Source organism: Orycteropus afer, unplaced genomic scaffold, assembly GCF_000298275.1.
Source record: "Orycteropus afer afer isolate SDZICR_OR568_19922 unplaced genomic scaffold, OryAfe1.0 scaffold00193, whole genome shotgun sequence".
NCBI classification, from domain to species: Eukaryota; Metazoa; Chordata; class Mammalia; order Tubulidentata; family Orycteropodidae; genus Orycteropus; species Orycteropus afer.
In genome coordinates this window covers 5500903-5521601 of record NW_006921780.1, presented here as the reverse complement: position 1 = coordinate 5521601, position 20699 = coordinate 5500903, and the positions used below count along the sequence as shown (strand labels likewise).

Genomic DNA, 20699 nt, shown 5'->3' with positions numbered 1-20699 from the left:
TGCACAATAGAACTAAATGCTGCCTGTTCCTGCACCACCCTCGTGACAGGTTTTGGGTCTGACTGTTGTAATCCATATAGTTCTCACTGGCTGATTTTTAGAGGTAGATTGTCAGGCCCTTTTCTTAGTCTATGTTAGTTTGAAAGCTCTACTGAAAGCTCTTCAGCATTAGAGCAATATACAAACCTCCACCGACAGCAGGTGATGGGTGCACATGAAGTGCACTGCCCTGAGTTTTGTTCCACATTGTTCTCCCACTCTGTCCAGGATCTTTTGCACTGATTCCCTCCGAGTTGTTGACCGTGGTAGCCAGGAACCATCTAGTTCTTCTTGTCTTATGGTCAAATAGGCTGAGGACTGCATACTGTACCAGTCCCTTGGACTAATTGCTTCCATGTGTCTTTTTTTTTTCTTTTCATTCTTCTTTGCTCTTGTTCCACCCTTCTGGATCTCCTGGTATATTCCTTGACTCTTGGTATATTCCTAACCTCCAAGTCTTGCATGCGCCCACTCCACAAAGGACAGGGGCAGTCATTAATTATGTGTGACACTGCATTTATGTTTTGACAGAGACTTCAATGCTCCTTTCTTGGGGCTGGCTTCTGGGAAGCTAACATTTTTAGGAAGAAGCAACTACGCATTCTAAGTTGAGAAGATTTCTTAGCAGTGGGCAGAATTATGAGTTCTTACATCTGAAGGAGCATAAAAGATGGTCCCAGGAATGCTGAGTCAGTTTTATTCTGGAAGGAAATCCATGTTCCTTATTCTTTCTTGATGTTTTTGAGCAAGTCAGTGGATTCTTTTGCCTGTTTTCTTTGAAATTAGATGTGAGGAGAATGAACTGCTGTTTAGATGATATTTTCATAGGCAAATGACCCTGATGTGTCTGGAGTCATGGACTGTGAGTCGGGTTCCTCCACCTGTTAGGCAGACAAAAGGATGCAGGGCACTGGAGATAGGGGGCTCTGGATCTTCCACAATGGATCCTCCCATCCCAGACACTTCCTTTCCAAGGTGACCAAACTGAAACCTCCCACTGTGCTTGCCCCCATTGTATAATACTTTCTACCAGTTACAAATTGCTGTGGAGTCAGTTCTGATTCATGGTGACCCCGTGTGTCAGAGTAGGACTGTGCTCCATAGGGTTTTCAATGGTTGCTTTTTCAGAAGTAGATTCCCAGGTCTTTCTTTCAATGTGCCTGTGGGTGGGCCCAAACCTCCAACCTTCAGGTTAGCAGTTGAGCATCTAACTATTTATACCAGCCAGGGACTCCTTAAGCCTTCCTAATTTGTATCAACTATTACTTGAGTTGAACCCACACTTACCTTGCTGAATATTTAATAAACTGAACTTTCCTTCCAATAATCCATCAGAACTAATCTTTCCTGTCACTAAACAAGTGTGGTCACAGATTACAGTGTGATCTGTGGGTGAATAAGCATTAATACTTTCCATGTTACTAGTTTGACTGGTAGGAGGGTGCCAATTAGTTGTAAAATAGCTGGAGGAAAAGAAGCAGAAATCTCTCCCTCTTCAATTAATTGGTAGCTCAGAAACAAGTTAGAGTCTCCTCCCCAGCCATCTCTCATCTTTCATGAATGGCCTTGGTCACCTCCTTTTTCCTCATCTACGATCTTAGTCAGGATCTTTCTGATCTTTCTTACCATTCCTACCTAGGATACTGTCCTACTGTATTTGTTCAAGATTATCCCACTTGTCTCACAAAATACAATTTTCTCCTATTCCCCATATTCGTATGCAATCCTAAGCAAAGGGAATGAGGAAATCCTGGGCTACTTTTAGTGCCAGAAAATATGAGATCCATTGAACCCAAGCAATTTGAACCTTACATGAACCAGGAAAAGGGGTGGGATGATGAAGACAAAGCTCAGCTGTAAACCTTCTTACCTTTTTGGGTATCTGCACAGTGGAATAAAGTGTATTTACTGCACCTTCCTCAGAGCTGGTTTTCTATTGAAAAGCAAACAACAAACAAAAGAAATCATCACCCACCCCTGATTCATATAAACAAGCCAGAGAGGGCGAAGCAAATGTGGAAGGACATGGAGAAAGAGAAGGAAATGGATTTGGTAGTGGGAATTGCTCTTGCTGGTGACTGCTATAATAGTAATAATTAATCATTTCTTTTCAGGAAGCATTTGAATTCTTTTTAAGCTGTGTCCCGTGTAAATGAAATAAAAATATATTTAAGTCCCATGAGTTTGAGCCTCCTAAAGTGGGTAAGGCATCTTTGAATGATGCAAATGTTTAATGCACTGGGCTGCAAACCAAAAGGCTGGAGGTTCGACTCCACTCAGAGATGCCTCAGAAAAAGGGCCTGGTGATCTACTTCCAAAAATGAGCCACTGAAAACCCTATGCAGCCTGGTGTAACCCTGAGATTATGGCCCTTGGTCACCTTTCAGACATGAATTTTCAGTCAAACAGTAGACAGGTCTACAAGGTGAACAATAATTCTAGGAAGGTAGATACTCCTTAGAACAATCAACCATTTGTAATCAAAAGGGCAGCATTTGCCCAAAGACAAAGTTCAGAAGGCAGGAAAGGTTAGGAAAGAAGGAGGAATGGAAATGAAAAACACAGGGAGAGTGGGGGAGGAGTCACTATATGGAGTGGATTGCCATCAATGACATGAAACAAAATATGTGTGGATTGTTGAATGGAAAACTGTGTGTAAACTTCTACCCAAATCACAATAAAAAAAGAAGAGGAAGAAGGTGAAGAAAGAGGAGGAGGAGGAGAAGACCCTATCGAACATAGTTCTATTTTGATATATACGAGGTTATCATGAGTCATAATCAGTGTGATGGCAAGTGGTGAGTTAGAAAGTGGTTAAGGAATAATTAAAGTATTGAGGAGGCAAAATATTTTAATTTCTTTATTAACTGGGCAATGTGTGAAAGAGTCCTATGACTTCTACAGAGCTAGTCCAGCCTGAGCCACAATGATTATTTGTCTCTTGTTAGTTGTGTCTCTTTAAACTTTATTCTTGTGACTTTTTTTTCAAAGAGTTTCCTTTGAATTAACTTTGTGTTAATTCACTTCAACTCAGTGCCTCACACTTGAGGAAACTTGAGTGTGGACCCAGAAGCCCTGTGGGCCCTCTGATGCCCTCCTAGGGGCTTCTTGAGTCATCCCAGGGAGAAGAAAGGCATCTTCAGAGCATTGTCTGACACCATGACTCTACCATAATGTCAAAGACACATTTTTCTACCCACTGTTCTTTCCCACTGCAAGAGAAATAGAGCTGTTGAGTGGCTAGTGTGAACTATGGGGGTGGGGAGAGAATGATTCCACCGACTACATGTGAGCATTACTAATTGGGTTAACCAGGTGCTTCAGAGGCCACCAGTTCCTGTATAAGATAGACTTAATAAAAACTTGGGGGAGACATAGGTACATTGGGTTTCAAGGCTATACATCTTCTTCCTCCCCATCCCTACCCTCATGTTGTTCAAACCCATGGAAAAATCTCAAATAAAACAAGAAAGACCTCAGAGAGGAGGAATAGGCTCTGGGAAAGATGAGAAGGGACTCACATTAGGGTAAGAGTTTGTGTCATACGCCGTGTTCTCTCCTGAATGGGGGCCGGTGTGAGGAATTTCTTGATGTCTTTCCTTTCCCTTTTCTTCAATGGACTCTGAAATCAATTTGGGAGAGAATCAGAGATAGCCCTTCTGATCACTTACCACCCCCACTGGCCCACCATCCCAGCCAATGACTCACTTAAGATGACCAATCACCCCAGTTTTCCTGTACTAAAGGGCTTTCCAGGATCCAGGACTTTCAGTGCTAAAACCAGGAAAGTCCTAGACAAATCAAGATGAATTGGACACCCTTGTCACTTTACTTCCTGCTCTCTGGACCAAGACAACCAAAGTGGGAAGCAACAAAGGTCAGAAATACTTTCAGAGTTCCTCTGAGAAAGAGGGAAGATCACAAAATCTGCATGTCATACACAACTAATGCTTAGGACTCTTTCCAATGCCCACACAGACAGTATCAGTAGGGCCCTGAGAAGCCAGATCAGCAGGGTTTAGGGACACAGAGCACGGGATTCAGGGTGGACAGAAAGAGATTGACTCACTCTTTGGCCTTTTAAACCCACAAGCTGCTCCATGGGAGAAAGATGAAGCAGTCTGCTTCCATAAAAATTTACTACCTTGGAACCATATGGGGGAGTTCTATTCTATCTTATAGGGTTCCTATGAGTCGGAATTCGCTCAATGGCAGTGGGGTTTGGGTTAGCCTTTTAAGGCTTCTCCAGGAGGGAAGTGTCTAGACTGAGGTGGGGAGTAAAGAGAGATCTCTGGGATTGATCCAATGGAGAGGGCTGGGGCTGGCCGGTGGCTCTGATGGGGGGGCAGTAAGCAGGGCCTAGTGGAGGGTGCTGGTCCATGGAGACCTCAGAGTTGGAGGCCATCATCTTCCAATTCATGGGAGCAGAGTCAGCAGTATGATGCCTGTGTCAATAGAAGGGCCTCACCAGCAAGGCCCTGTGGGGAGGGAAAGGAGTCGACATAAAGTGGGGATTGGGAGGACCTTGACCTCATGTGAGGAGTTAAAGACCCAAGCACCCTCTACTCTAGAACTAAGGGATGCATGCTGACTGTTCTGTCCTTGTGAGGAGAGACTATGGCCTATTCATCTCTATATCTTTAGTGCCTATACCAAGCACTATGCCTGAATGAGGATGAGGACAATAATAGGGCATGCTCTACTTCAGGGAAATCCAAACCTTTTCTTCTCTCTCTCTGCATAATCAAAATAACAAGTCCCAGTATAAGAATGCAGAGCAAGGGCACCAACACGAGGTACAGGAGAATCATGGGGACATCTGTGTCATCAGCAGCACCTTTAAAGAGAGAATGGGCGGGAGCACAAAGAAGGGCAGAAGGTTAGCTAGGGAAAATGAACTGAGTGTTGGAGCAACTGCCACCTTCCTCCCAGCCCTGTGACTCCCAAATGGCTTCCAGTTTTCGCAGGACTATTTCCATAGGGATCAGGGGTTGAAAAGGTCTTGGAACCAAAGGTTCCTGGAAAGAGGAATGAGCTGTACCTTCACATAGCTTCCAGGAAGAGATGGGGTTTGAGAAGTTGCTACTGATGGGGTTCCTGGCCATGCAGATGAAGGTCATGTTCCTTTCCTTAAGTTTCCAGGAGATGGAGAGGATAGAGCCATCATGGGACTCATTGACTACCTGCCCTAGGGAATTCCAGCTGTAAGTCACATCCTCTCCTCCCTGTTCCATGGAGCATGTTAGATTGACCATGCAGGTGCCATTGTTTTTGTTCTGAAGGCCTATGGTGACTTTGGGCTTTGACAGATGTTCTGTGAAAGAGAAATGGACAACCAGAGATGAAAATTATGCCTATATTTCTTTCTCTGAATAATCCCTGGATACCTTTGCCCTGAATCTCCTTGGGGTGCTCCAGAGTGGGGAGGAAGCAGCAATTCAGGGTCAAATTCTCATTCTTACCTAGGAAAGAGAACTACCTAGGTCTGCTTGCCCACAGCTATATAATAATAATGACAGTAACAAAAATAACAATAATAGAAAATAACAGCAATGTAATGAGAATGCAGTTAATATTTACTAAGTATAACCAAATACCAAGCACTGTGCTAAACGCATTTTTGATGTCAGCTCTGTGTATCTTTTTTTGAGATTCCCTACCACCCTGAACCCGGGCTTCCTTGAAGAGATTTCATTTCACTCTCCAGGAGAAAACAGTATTAGAGTAACATTTCTGGTGCCTTGTGCTCACTCCTTCCCCTCAGAGGACAATTAGTTTAATTGGTGATAGGGTGAGAGGCTGACTTCACCATTTACAGTCTTTAAGAGGGAAGGTTTTCCCTTTTGTTTCCTCCCAGGCTCGCTTGTCTACAAAACGAAGGTCTTCTCCCTTCAATTATGTCTATGTGGAAAATACACTTGGCTCAAGGAGCATGGTCTGCCTCCTACTAGTAAGTCTAGAGACCCATTTCCTGGTGTTTCTGGTATTAGGGTTCAGTGAATGTGAGGCAATGATTCCTCTTGAGTAATTGACTAATTGTTTTGTAAGTTCAGCTTCCTGAATGTGTTACTTAAACTTAGAGGGAAGTGTTTCTCCTATTTAGATTTTACAGAAATAAAGCTGATTTTTTTTTAAAAAAAAATCTTTTTTCTGGTTTTTATGTCTAATTCTCAATTGGCTGGAATCTGTAGGGGAATTGGTATGATTAAGTTTATGCCTAAGGTAGATATCTCTCCCCTCTCCATTATAAATATGGAAACTAATATTCAAAGAGGTTAAGTACTTGTCTAAGGTCATGTGACTAGTAAGTAGAAAAGCCACTATTTGACCTAGATCTGTGTGCTTATTAACCCTCATGTGGCCCGCCTGCTGCACCCCACTACCTCTTACAGAATCTCTTGAGTAGGAAGGGACCTCAGGGGCCAGCTATAGCTATTTCATCCACTCAGGAATCCCCTCTTTCATATTCTTGACAAGTGCTTATTCAACCTCTGCTTGAACATCCCCAGTGTCAGGGAGCTCACCACCTCACCAAGGCAGCCATTGACCTTTGGAACTGATTTTGCTCACCATAGACATGCAGCACATACTCCTGAGTGAAGGGTAGTGAGTGCAGTGAGCTGTGTATCTCCACACGGTAGATACCCGAGTCATTCTTCTGCAGTTTGCTGAGCTTCAGGGAGTAGTCTGTATTTGAGAAACTCACTCTTTCCTTTTTATGACTTTGAGTCACTATGAAAACAGCCGACTTGTTTGGCTTTTGTGGCTCTAAGGTCACAAGAGTTGTGTGGAAGATCCAGACAATGCTGCCAACCTGCATTACTGAGTGCTTCAGAGGGAAAGTCACAGACTCGCCAATGGCACCAACCAGCTCAATAAGGTCTCCAGAGGCTGCTGGCCCTGCAGACGCACAGAGAAAACCACAAAATAAGTCTTGAGTCCCCGTCCTTGCCACTGACCACTCACCCCTCTTCAGATCCTGGGAAGGTCTTAAGAAATACCCTCAGCCCAAATTAGCAAGCTCCTTAGGGATACCCTTCTGAACCTCACTCATAGGAAGGTATTGAAGTCAGAACTCACTGCTTGAGAGAGATGACTGTAGCTGACCCTTCCTCATTCCCAGAGACAACTGGCTAAAAAGACAAAGTTCTGAGGTAGACCAGAAAGCCCAGCTCCAGTCTTGACAAGTTTCCCCAGAGGGATAATTAGGGGAAGTTACTACCTAAGCCCCCTTTAGGATTTCCCTATTGCTCCTGAGAGAGCTGATTCTGACATAGATGAAGATGGCAACAGCCTCCCGGACCTGGGTCAGTGTTTCTCAACCTTGGATAAAGACATTGGAGGTAAGATAGAACTTTCTAGTGCTAAATAAAAGGTTGGCTGTTCTAGGCCAGTGCCCCCCTCCCCCCCCCCCGCCCACCAGCACCTCCACAGGAGAAAGAACTGATGATCTGTTCTCATAAAAGTTATAAACTAAAAATCCTTAGGTGGCGGTTCTACTTTGTCATGGTGTCACTATGAATCAAAAAGTGACTTGCAAGGCACCTAACACAACAACAAGGAGCAGTGACTGGTTAAGGCGTTTGGCTGCTAACCAAAAGGTCCATGGCTCAAACCCACCAGTCACCACTCTATGGGAGAAAGATGAGTCAGTCTGCTTCCATAAAGATGTATAGCCTTGGAAACTATTCCAAGAACCCATAGGGATAATTCTACTCTGTTCTACAGTGTTTTTATGAGTTAGAATTGATTCCATGGCAGTGGCTTTATTTTATTTTTTAACAAAACAATAATAAACATAGCTTAGAAGTTTGGGAATGATTTATCTTTCTACTTTAACACAAATTGGAATAGATTCAAAGTTATTTCCAAATGAGCTCTCACATATTTGCATTCCAATATTCTTCCTTGAGTGGGAAGGGAAAGGGTGAGTGACAGGGAGCTCTGTGATATGCCTAAGCTGTGTTGTGATTAAAAATAATAATTAAAAAAAAAATAAAATTCACTGCCAAATAGTCGATTCTGACTCATAGTGACCCTATCGGACAGAGAATTGCTCCTAGGGTTTCCAATGCTGTGAATCTTTATGGAAGCAGACTGTCACATATTTCTCCTAAGAAGCAGCTGGTGGGTTTGAAGTACTTAACTTTTGGTTAGCAGCTGAACGCTTTAACCATTGTGCAACTAGGGCTCCCTATGTCATGGTGCTTACCCTAAACTATTAGGAATTGTAGTAGGGCTTCCCTAGGAAATTTTTTTGTTTCACCACGATCCTGGTTCACTCCAGAGAGCATGATTTATAAACAACCATCACTGGTTATATGGCTCCAGGTAAAAAACAGCAACAGTTAATGGCTGCTGAAGAATCTTCCAGTAATGGTTGACAGAGCATTTCCAGTGAATAGGTTTGGAGAATGAGTGCACAGTAAGACTTGAGGGACAGACCCTGGAGGTAGTGCTCTCCTTGTACTCTGACCATTGTGCCACTGTCTCACAGAAGCACAAAGCAGTGAAGAAATTTAGATAGGGGCTAATAGTTTAAAAGCACTTCCTGTGATCTCATTTAACTCTCATAACAACCTTTAGAGGAAGAATTTTTTGGTATCCTTATTTTACAGATCAGGAAAAATGAGATTAAGTGACTTACTCAAACCACACAGATGATAAGTTGCAGGCCCCACACTGGTATTCTCCAAAGCCTGTGGTATTTCTACAACATTGTATAGACTCATTTAACCTTGACTTACAGGACAGAGGCTATGCAGGGCATTGGGGATGGAAATCAGAATAAGGCAAATAAGGTTCAGGGTCCAAACCTTAGAGGGCATATTTTACAGATGAGAAAACTTAGTAGAAGAGACTGAAGTAACTTACTCAAGACTCATAGAAATAGTGGCAGAACTAAAATTATAACCTCAGTATTTTGATAAAAAGGAACCTGGGGGCAAAATGAACCTTATTGAAAGGAGAACCATAAAAGAACAAAACCCCAAATTTTTTTAAAGAGCAACTTCATCAAAATGACATGGAAGCACTTCAACCTTTGTTGGCCCCTTCCTCAATAATAATAAAAAAAAAAATTAGAAGTTATAGTTTACAAATGTTCTGTTATAAAGACAAATGTAATCCACTATTACATAGTCAGTATTATGTTTCATTTTTCTTCTGAATTTATAAGAAATTACGATTAAAGTTCTTGTGGGCCTTAGGCACTGGGCCTCCTGGGCCTAATTGGTTCCTGTGCTATTGACCAAGCACCCAGACGCTACTTCATTATACAACTTAATCTCTTTCTGTAATATTTCCTCCTACTCCAGAGATGATGTTACTTGTGCCTTCCTGGTAAAAGATAGATTCCTATATTGGCCTATCCAGATAACTAACATTGTTTCTTTAGAGATTTATTTCTTTGGTCCCTGTCAAAACTCAACTACCTCAGCAAGGATTCCCAAATAATAATCCCAAACCCACTGCCATCAAGTCAATTCTGATTAATAGCAACCCTATAGGATAGAGTAGAATTACCCCATAGGGTTTCCAAGGCTGTAAATCTTTTCAGAAGCAGACTGCTTCATCTTTCTCTGGCTGAGCAGCTAGTGGGTTCAAGCCACCAAACTTTTGGTTAGCAGCCAAATGCCTAACCACTGTGCCACCAGGGCTCCTTCAAATAATAGTTATTATATATTATTAATTAGTTATTACCAGTCATTTATTTTTCATAATAAAAACCCCTTAATAATTTTTTAAGCGTTTACCCTGTGCCAGCCAGACATTTATTGTAAAGTTTATGCCTAATACTTTAAGCAATCCTGCAAATTAGAGATTTGGGTCCTTTCAGCGAACTACAACCCATGGGCCAAATCTGACCCACCACTTGTTTTTGTAAATAAAGTTTTATTAAAACACAGCCAAACTCCTTCATTTACATGAGGTTAAATATAACTAAGCAACTTATCTAAAGCCAGTAAACTAGTGATGATTTGATGATTTAACCCAACAAGGATTTGAGGATTTAACTCAATGTCACTCCAGCTCTGAAACCTGAACTCTTTACACTATGGCTCCATTTGAAGGCCCCAGGTGTTTGCCTGGGAGCTCTGGTGGCGTAGTGCCTAAGGTATTTGACTGCTAATCAGAAGGCTGGTGATACAAACCCACCAGCCACTCCTCAGAAGGAAGATTGTGCAATCTACTTCTGTAGTGATACTGCCTCGGAAACCCAAGGAGGGGTCACTATGAGTCGGCTCTGACTTGAGGGCAATGGGTTTCGGGTTAGGTATTTGCCTAGGAGACAACAACTTTAATTCTCTCCCTCACTCCTCTTCTCCACCCTCCTGAAGTGTTCAGATCTCATCTCCAAAGACTTGGGCCTCATTGCACTCCAATTTCCTCTTCAGTGCCACAGGGCAAGGAAATCTGGTGTTGACCTATTCCCCTGATGACAGACCTGAGGTTGCTACCACCAGCCGTTTGCTCAATTTATCCCACAAAACACTATTTCTCTCCCTAGGCAAATGCCTTTTAGGAGCTGATTCTCATTTTCAAACATTTATTTTTTTTTTTAACCCTGATTTATAAGTCAGTGCATATATATACTCAGGATCCTTTGGGCCTGATGATCAGATCATCTTATTAAAAGTTCCAATTTTTCAGAAAGCTTCTCACTCTACATCCCTAATAATGAGGCCAGAATGGATTTTCAACCACCCTCTCTTCGGTTATCTCAAGGGGTATCACAATAGACCCAGTAAAATTTACAGATAAAATCAGAAGAGAGTGAGTATTTTGAAGTCAAATAAGGACTGAGTATCTTTTGTCCCCCAGTGGGTGCAATCTCTGAACTTAAGGTAACTTTCAAGTCACCACATTTGCACATTAGGCTTAGGAGGCGAGGAGGTGGCAAAACTGCAAGGATGTGGCTTTAACATGTGCATGCATTTAAGTCCTGAGCAGTTACTTCTTTCACCCCTCTACACAAGTGGTCTTGGGTAAATGTCAAGAGAATTGTGTAGGGGTGCAAGAAAATACCCTCAAATTCATTGCTCCTAATTAGAATGAACCAAGTGTGACCCAAAGGTAAACTGCTAACAAGAGCAATTGTGGAGCGAGTTGTTTTATCTTCATTGCATCCTCACAGTTGGAAGAGGGATCATGAAAGAACAAAGTAGCACCATGCCATTTCATTTCCTAAATATGGGTTCAGGGAAAGGCAGGATTGGTGTGTCCTGACAGTTTTGCTTCCTCTTCTCTATTGACTAGGAAAAGGGATCCAGAAACAATCCACTTGCCTCCACAGCAGTTCAAGGCTGACCTGAATGAACCTCCTTTTCTGGTGATGGTTCTCCACTCACAGTATGTAACACCACAGTCTTACCACATCTAGGTAGGTCATGGCTGCACTCAGACATTTTTTCCTTTAAGAAGAACATATCAAATTCCACCTTTGTGCCAGGCAAAAAGCCCAACTCAAAGCAGAGATTGATTTCACAAGACTTCTTTGAATGGCTTCTAAGGAAGATGAGCCAGAAGGTTAAAAGGGCAGTGAATATTCCCCCAGTCAACCTGCCTTGGCCAAGACTCAGATGTTCCTGGCACCAGAAGAGGTAGCCTTGAGATGCCTTCCAACAGCTCCTCCTCTTTGTCACCTCTTTTTCTTTCCTCTTGGTTATCACCTCCTCCCCTTTCCTTGTTACCCTAAGGCTTAGGGGTAGAGGGTAGGGAGCCAAATTATGAGAAAGTCTACATCATTAGTATAGTCAGAACCAAGGGCTGGTGGCCTAGGATGAAAAAGATTTCGTATGTGTCCACCCAGTTCCCAAGCACCTCTTCTACCACTTGGTACCTGCATCAGAATTCACCAGTGTGTCACGGTTCCCTCCTCATGGAAACCTAAGGCCAGAACATCTCAATCTTGGAGGAATATTAGGGATTACTTACTCCAATCCTATTTTATAGGCAAGGAGACTGATGCTTGGAAAGTTATAATGACATGTCCAAAGTGAGTGGAAGGCCAGGATTAGGAATCAGGACTCCTAAGGCAGGGCTTCCCAAACTGTGTATCCTGCCACCACTGGGGTCTGTGGCAGTGCCTCAGGGTCTCTGGGAGAAGGTCTAGCAGGTGAGACATGAAGGAGGATGTGGTGAGGCAGGGGCCACAGAGCACCCCTTCCATTAAAGCAGTTTCAATCCTCTATCTATTCTATCTTTTGTTTTCTTCCTGTGTAAAATTTTATTTCATATTCTACACAAGAACAAACAAACAAACAAAACTAATTTGGAAACTACTGTTTTGCCCCCAGCTGTCCACCCACCTGTAGAAAAAGCATTGTGAATCAATGCCATGTAAGACATATCATGGAACAGAGGCTCACAGACTTCACAATTCACCACATACCTCGCCCAGTACTACAACCCCAGCCTGACATATTGTTGTTGTTATATGCCATCGAGTCGGACATGATTTATAGCAACCCCTCCTTGGGTTTCCGAGGCAGTATCACTATGGAAGTAGATTGCCCCATCTTCCTTCCAAGGAGTGGCTTGTGGATTTGAACTGCCAGACTTCCGGTTAGCAGTCAAGTGCCTTAGGCACTACGCCACAAGAGCTCCCCCAGCCTGACATACATTCAAACTCTCCACCACGCTACTCTTCACCTATCACATTTCCCTCTCTCCTCCTTTTTTTTGGTCCTTTTCAACGCTGCTTCCCTAATGCGTTCTCATCCACATTTTAATGTTTTCTTTATATGAATTGTCTCCTCAACACTGCTGTATTATTTAATCCTCATAAAATTTGGAGATGGATGAGATTATTGTGCCCATTTACCAGCTGAGAATATTGAACCTGTGAAAACTGCTCCTTGCCCCCTCTAAGCTTGGCCAGGGTAGTTTCCTGGTGGTGGAATTCACATCCTGGAAGGTGAGCTGCCAACTCCTCTTTGGACTTTCTAGTCCCTGCAGGAGCTCTGGTAGCATAGTGGCTAAGACACTTGCCTGTTAGCCAGACGGCTGGCTGTTCAAACCCGCCAGCCACTCCTCAGAAGGAAGGTTGGGCAATCCTACTTCCATAGTGATACTGCCTCGGAAACCCAACGAGGGGTTGCTATGAGTCGGGTTTGACTCAATGGCACATAACAACAACAACAACAGTCCCTGCATTGGACTTTGTGCACCAAAAGAGGAAAAGAATTCCAACAAGCTCTTTTAGAGGATGATTCATTCACATACACATTTATTGAGCATCTCCCAGATGTTAGGTGTATGTTAGTCAGTTTGGTGTGGTGAAAAGAACAAGGAGCACTAGCTTTGGAGACAGAATTATTGCTCTACCTTATAATAACTGTGTAATTTTGGCCAAGATACTTGACATCTCTGAACGTAAGTTTCCTTACCTGTAAAATGGGGGATAATAATGTCTATTTTATAGACCTGTGGGAAGATTGTATGAAAAATGCCTTGGATGCAGTAAACAAAATCAAACTCACTGCCATCGAGTCTATTTTGACTCAAAGACCCCCCTTTGGGTTTCCAAGGCTGTAAATCTTTACAGAAATAGACTGCCTCCCCTTGTGCAGCAGTTGGTGGGCTCGAACCACCAATGCTTTGGTTAGTAACCAAATGCCTTAATCCCTACATTACCAGAGCTCCTTTGGATGCATTAGGAGGTTAATAAGTAGTGACTACCACTATAATTATTTTGCATTTGATCTCTCATTAAAAACATCACAAGAATTCAAGATAGATACAATCACCTGTTATGGACTTGAGAAGACTAAGGTTCAGAGGATGGATAGCTTACTCAAGACAACACAGCTACTAAGTCAAACCCCAGACATCCTTTTCCCAGGGCCACACTCTTTCCATTGTCCTGCTCCCTGGAGGCTCTAGGTTGAGCTCTGACTTCTTTCAGCCTTGGGAGCTGTTCCACACAGGCAGCCCAGTCTCCTGGGGCAGGCAGGATATTTCCACACCTGTGCCTGCTGATCACAGTTCCAGTTTCAGATGGGCACCTGGGGCTTTAAAAAGCTCTATCATGCCCTCCCCCAGCCTCTACTTCTGATCATCATTTCCGTTCAGGGAGTGTTTTTATAGTAAGACTCTATCTCAAGATCACTTGCTTAGAACCAACTGCTTTCTAAAAATACGAACTTCTAATGAATTCAAGGAGATGGGGGTTAAAGTCTGCTAATGCTGATCACTTAGTGAGGCCAGGAGACAGGAAAAAAAAAAGATTGGGAACATTGACTATGTGTTCTTGGGTTGGACCCTTAACCTTTCTGAGCCTCATTTTTCCCCATCTCTGAAGCAATAAGGCTGGATTGGACACCAGGCCTGGCGGTCAAATGGCCTGCTGATCTTAGAGTGCAGCCAGCTGAGAATTTTAACAGACACAAATATTTCAGTCCTGGGGGTGAGAATGTTTCACAACAGAATGAGCCTGCAGGTTTTCTTGTGACCCAATTCCAGAAGCTGATCAGAAATTTCTATCTGTAAAAAACTAAAAAAAAAAAAGGAGCTCTGGTGGTGTAGTGCCTAAGGCATTTGACTACTAACCAGAAGGATTGAAAATTTATATCTAGGTAGCAGAAATTTTTCATCTAGGAAGCTGAGGATCAGACCCTGGAAAACTCCTTGCCCCAGAATGTTCTTAGCCTGCAGGGTTCCTCCAGATTATCATTAGCTGAACTTCTTTGTTCGTGTTGTAAAAAATAATAATAAAACAATATGATTGACTCTTCACTGTACAGTATAGAAGCCCTTCCATTCACAGACGCACTACAGCTAACTCACAGAATCTTCATGTTCAGGAAACCTAGTTCAAGCCCCTTTTCTCTGCTTGAATCTCCTGCAAGATGCCCTTAACTACCATCCAGCCTTTGCAGGAAGCTCAGGCTCCAACCCCTGCCCATATACTCACTGAGTCTTCTCCACACAGCTTTCATTGTTAAAAACTCCTTTCATGCAAAGACTCTGAATCTGACTTCTGAAGCATGTACCTCCAGTCTGTCCTATCTTCATGAAGCCCCAAAGAACAAATCTATACCTTCTTTCACAAATAAGCCAGTTGCTGTCCATTAGTCTCAGAATCATGGAGACCCATTGTGTCAGAGTGGAACTGTGTTCCATAGCACAGGTTTTCAATGGCTGATTTTGTGGAAGTAAATTGCCATGGCTTTCTTCTGAGGAGAACTCTGGGTGAACTCGTATCTCCAATCTTTGGATGGACCACAGAGCACCTTAACCATTTGTGCCACCTGGGTACTCTCTTTTCACCTAACAGCCTTTTATTATTTCAGATATATCACGGATAAGTAAACTGAAGGTAATATTCAATCTATTTAAGTTTTTTTTTCCTTTGAATTTCTCAATATCCTTTGTATCCTGACTTTTCTGATTCGCTCTAGTTTGCAAATGTCCTTTTTATGTGATGCCCAATTCTGTATGCAATAGCACGGGTGGTCTTGAAACTGAGTAAGGTAAAAATTATTTCCCCCATCCTGGTTAAGGCAGATAATTAGATAAGACCTCAGATGGGAATAGATAAAGTAAACTAAATTACCCTCAACTATTTCCCCCACTCTGGTTAAGGCAGATAATTAGATAAAACCCCAGGTAGATGAGTATTCAGTTCCTTAAAGAAGTGAATGGAAGGAAAACATTCTTCCCTGCAGGTGATAGACGAGCTAAAAGTGTCTTAGAAAACAACAGGTAAATTAACTCTGGCCCACGGACATGCACAATAGGGCAGAAAGGAACAAAAGTTAATGGGAATGGACACTCTCCCCTCTGCCCAAGACACTATCAGCTGATGACAGGAAGCTGGTGTGACTTGTCCATGCCCAGGTGCAATCACCAACCATTTCAAGCCCCAAATTCCTCAACCTTTTGTGAATATGCATTACCCCATCCTTTGAAACCTACAAAAACTGTATTTCGATGGCATCTCGGGGAGTCAAATCTGGGTACGAGGATACCCCTACTCCTTGCATTGCCACTTTACAATAAATAATTTTCTCTCTTCTTTATCACTCACTGTGTAAACTGTTTTGGCTTGATTGCCCACCAGGCAGGGACCCATGTTTGGTCCTATAACAGTTTGACCAGAGCAGAGGAGAACTGAGCTATCCTCTCCTTTATTCTCAATTCTATATTCCTATTAAAGCTGATGAATGTCTCAGAAATGTTACAATGACTAAACATGCTACATCCTAAGCTTGCTGATCACTCAATTTCCTTTAGCATAGATGACTGCTGAGCCAGAAGACTAAGCTACCTGTAAATATGCTGCTAATATTTTGTACCTGTCTTCTTTCTCATGCCCTTCAGGCATGCCAGGGATCAACATGAAGGAATAAAGCCTCAATGGGGAACCTCATGGCAGAGTGCCATAAATTTGATGATAGCAAGGATATTACTAATTTATGGGACTTGTGGTCATTTCTGAGAGTCCTGGGAAACAGTAAAATATTCAAACACTAAACACCTGTGACAGATATAGAAAAGTTCTGTCTTCAGTGGGATTAAACACAAAGTGCCTGTGGTATGAGTTGTTTTCCAAGTAGAGACTAATTGGATTGTTTGGGATAAGAGAGAAAATTCAAATGGTTCCTTCTATTAATATCATCACTGTGTATAATCATTGTAAAGTATGTAATTTTTTTCACTGATATGATTTCATTTTTCTCTTAAAGTTGCCCTCAAAGAGACAGAGGACTAGAAAAAGAACAGTCTGAGTCTCAGGGAAGTTTTAACATTCTTCATCTAAATCATGGAAGGATCTGGATTAGAACACAGGTCTTCTTATACCCAGCACCTATTCATTCAACCCTTCCTTCCCTTGGACAGTCAGAAGGTACATCTGTCCCTAGAGCCATTCTTCCTTCTCTTCCTCTAGCCTCTTCCCATCCTCCATGATTTAGAGGCCAGATACAGTTAAAAAAAAAAAATTAAAGGAGAGAACAGAGCTTCCTGGGTTGAGCCAGAGGCCCAGAGTAGGCCCAGGAGTCTGAAGCCACATCCCTGGATGGGAAGACAGTCAGGAAAACAGGAGAAAATCTGGCTAGACTCACCTGTGAGTAGGCAGAGAGACAAGAGGAGGATGAAACACACTGGTGACCCAACCATATCGTCCTCTGGATGTCAGCTACTGAAATGAACTTACTTCCTTCTCATGTCACATCTGTTCACACGTCTCCCCCAGCTGGAGTTTTAAGAAGTAGGAGGGGTCACGGTGTTGAAGAGAAAGAATGACTCATCTCTGATTTCATTAAATAATGTAAGTGCTCAATAAAGGAGAAAAGAGTAATTGAACCCTAAAATTGATGGAATCCCCATTTTATACATAAGGAATCAGAGGTTTAAAGAAATTAGGAATTGACCAAGGCCATATGATCTTTTTCTGCTAAACCATATGACTTCTCAGAAACTCAGAAACAGAGGAAAAAGAAGGAAATGGAAGATTAGATGGGGAACAAAATGGTGGTACTGGAGTTAATAGTAATATTTATTAAGCCTACTTATGAGCTGGGTCCGACTCGACAGCACATAACAACAAACAACAACATATGCCAGGAACTGTAAGTGAGTTACTACTATAATCCCCGTTTTACAAACAAAAAATGAAGGCTTAGCGAATTTGAGTCTTTGACTCAGGCTGTTACTGAATATAGCTGGAGAAAGACTGAGCTGGATCAGGAGTCAGCCTGAGTCAGTCTCTGAGCATGAAGGGAAGCTGAGGTGCTTGTGTGTAGGTGTGTCATTGGGTGAGGTAGCACGGGGTTGGTCCCTGAGTGAATTTGGGGTAATGATAATATCTTTTGTCCTATCCCAGACTGGAGCATCTTCCCTCTTGTATAACTCTGGGCTGTAGCAAAATGCCAGGGGCACTATGATGTAAATCTTTTAGCCTTGTTTTTTCTCCTCCCCTTGGGCTCTTCCTTGACTCAAACTGAAGGTCTAAAATTTTGCTCCTTTTCTTATCCAAAGTGTCTTTCTCTGTAATTTTCTTTCCTAATGCATTTGGTATGCTACTAAAACTGAAATAAGGAAATAGAATCTTTTCTTAAAAATCAAGTTACGGGAACAAAACATTATTTGTCTTTCTTAAATTTAATAAAATGGGGGAACTGAATGAACCATTGGTGTATTATATATGGCAAGGTTTGTGTTATGCTTTTAAATTAATGCATGTCTTGTAGATTGCCTAGTATATAATCAGAGACTAGATGCAAATCAGAATCTTTGCACTGAGATTGGACATCATAAAGGAATTTCACATTTCAACTTGCTCGGTGTCTTTGTTATATAGTAGTTCTGCTATAACAAAAATACCACAAGAGGGTGGCTTTAACAAACAAATTTATTTTCTCATAATTTAGGAGCTGTTGTCATTGTTGTTATGTGCCATCAAGTTGGACTCATAGTGACCCCTCCTTGGGTTTCCGAGGCGGTATCACTACAGAAGTAGATTGCCCAACCTTCCTTCTGAGGAATGGCTGGTGGGTTTGAACCGCCAGCCTTCTGGTCAGCAGTCAAGTGCCTTAGACACTACACTACCAAAGCTCCCAGTTTAGGAGCTAGAAGTTCTAATTCAGGGTGCTGTCTCTATAGAAGTGCTTTCTTTCTCTGTTGGCTCTAGCGGAAAATCTTTGTCTCTTTTCATCTTCTGATCCTTGACTCCTTGGTGAGCTTTACGTGGCATGACATCTCTCGTCCCCCACTCTCTGCTTGCTTAATCTGTCTTGTATTTCAAAAGAGATTGACTTAAGACATATCCTATACTAATATTTCCTCATAACGAAAAAAAAAAAAAAAACCCATTCCCAGATGGGATTATAACCATCAATGGGAATATATATAGATATAGATAGATAGACAGATAGATAGATAGATAGACAGACACAATCCATAACAGATGAAGTAAGTTTTTACTTAATTTTGGCTTTTTTAATGACTTTATTCTTTGAAGGAAGATTGGGCAATCCTGCTTCTATAGTGATACTGCCTCGGAAACCCAAGGAGGGGTCGCTATGAGTCGGGGCCAACTCGACGGCAAACAACAACAACAACAATGACTTTATTTTCATCTTAAATATACTAATTTTTAGTTTAGAACATAAGGACACAGAACTTGTAAAAGACCTGACTATAAGTAGTATATCTCATATCCATGGATTGTAAGATTCAGTATTATAAAGATACCAAATTTCCAAAATGAATGTATTGAGTTAAGAGAGCTCCAACAAAAACCCAGTAGGTTTTTTAGAAAATATGATCTGATTCTAAAATTTACATGGAAAAACAAAGCCAAGAAAAAATCAAGGTAATCTTGAAGAAGAACAAGACTGGAGAACAAAGCTACAGTAATTAAATTTGTGCAAAGATATTTTTGTATACCAACAGGACAAATTAGAAAGACCAGAAACATTCACAACTATATGGTCACCTGATTTATGACAAAAGTGAAACTTCAGTGCAGTAGCAAAAAGACTTTTCAATAAATGCTATTGGATCAATTGAGTATCTGTATGGAAAAAGTCATCTCATGTTTCCCTCACTGTCTCAGTTATATAATGTTGCTATACAAAGGTTGCTATGACTCAGGATCAGCTCAGTGGGTTTGGGTTTTTCTGATGGTTTTGGCTGTAACAGAAATACCATTAGCTGATAGCTATAACAAATAGAAGTTTTTTTTCTCATAGTTTGTGAGGCTAGAAATACAAATTCAGGACACTGGCTCTAGGGGCGGCTTTCTCTGTCTCTTGGCACTGAGGGGAGGTCCTTGTGTCTTTTCTCCTTCCATCCTTGGTGATCGTGGTGCTCTTTATGTGATGTGGCATCTGTCTTCCCCCATCACTGCTTCCTCACTTCTTTGATTGATCTGTTCCTTTTATATCTCAAAAGAGATTGTCTTAAGACATACTCTACACTAATAGTGCCTCATTAATTCAAGACACACTCTACACTGATATTGCCTCATTGGCATAACAGAGAAAACTCATTCCAAAATAAGATTATAACCACAACTATAAGGGTTAGGATTTACTACATATATTTTGGAGGAAAACCATTCAATCCATAACACTCACAAAATTAATAACACAAAAATAATTTACAGATGAACTATTGATCTAAATGTTAAAGGTAAAATAAAAAATCTAGTAAAAAATATGATCTTGGAATAGGCAATGATTTCATAAACAAGACACAAAAGCACTAGTTATAAAGGAAAAAAAAAGATAAATTAGATTACAGTAAAATTAAGACCTAAACTATCAAGAGTAAAAAACAACTCATAAAGTAAGTAAAGATATTTGCAATGTATATATCCTGCAAAGATCTTATATTCAGAATATATAAAGAAGTCTTATAAATCAATGGGAATTAAGGTACAATACAATGGGAAACAGACTAGAACAGATGCTTCATAAAAAAGGATATCCAAATGGCTAATAAAAAAGAAATCATGAAGGAAATAAAGCAAACAGGTATGATTAAAAGGTCAATGTTGTTGTTGTTGTTACGTGCCGTCAAGTTGGACCCGACTCATAGCGACCCCTCCTTGGGTTTCCGAGGCAGTATCAGTATCACTACAGAAGTAGATTGCCCCATCTTCCTTCCAAGGAGTGGCTGGTGGGTTTAAACTGCCAGCCTTCTGGTTA

General features: G+C 41.7%; 1 protein-coding gene across 1 annotated transcript in view; it reads right to left on the bottom strand.

Annotated features, from left to right (window-relative positions):
• Nucleotides 1–848: 848 nt before the first annotated feature.
• SLAMF7 (SLAM family member 7) overlaps nt 849–20699 on the bottom strand; it is a 48784-nt gene continuing 28933 nt past the window's right edge. The window contains exons 2-7 of the mRNA XM_042781893.1: nt 6610–6939; nt 5081–5353; nt 4760–4876; nt 3561–3661; nt 1910–1972; nt 849–920 (exon numbers count right to left, since the gene is read on the bottom strand). Coding sequence (XP_042637827.1) covers nt 849–920; nt 1910–1972; nt 3561–3661; nt 4760–4876; nt 5081–5353; nt 6610–6939 — 956 coding nt within the window. The remainder of the gene's footprint in view (nt 921–1909; nt 1973–3560; nt 3662–4759; nt 4877–5080; nt 5354–6609; nt 6940–20699) is intronic.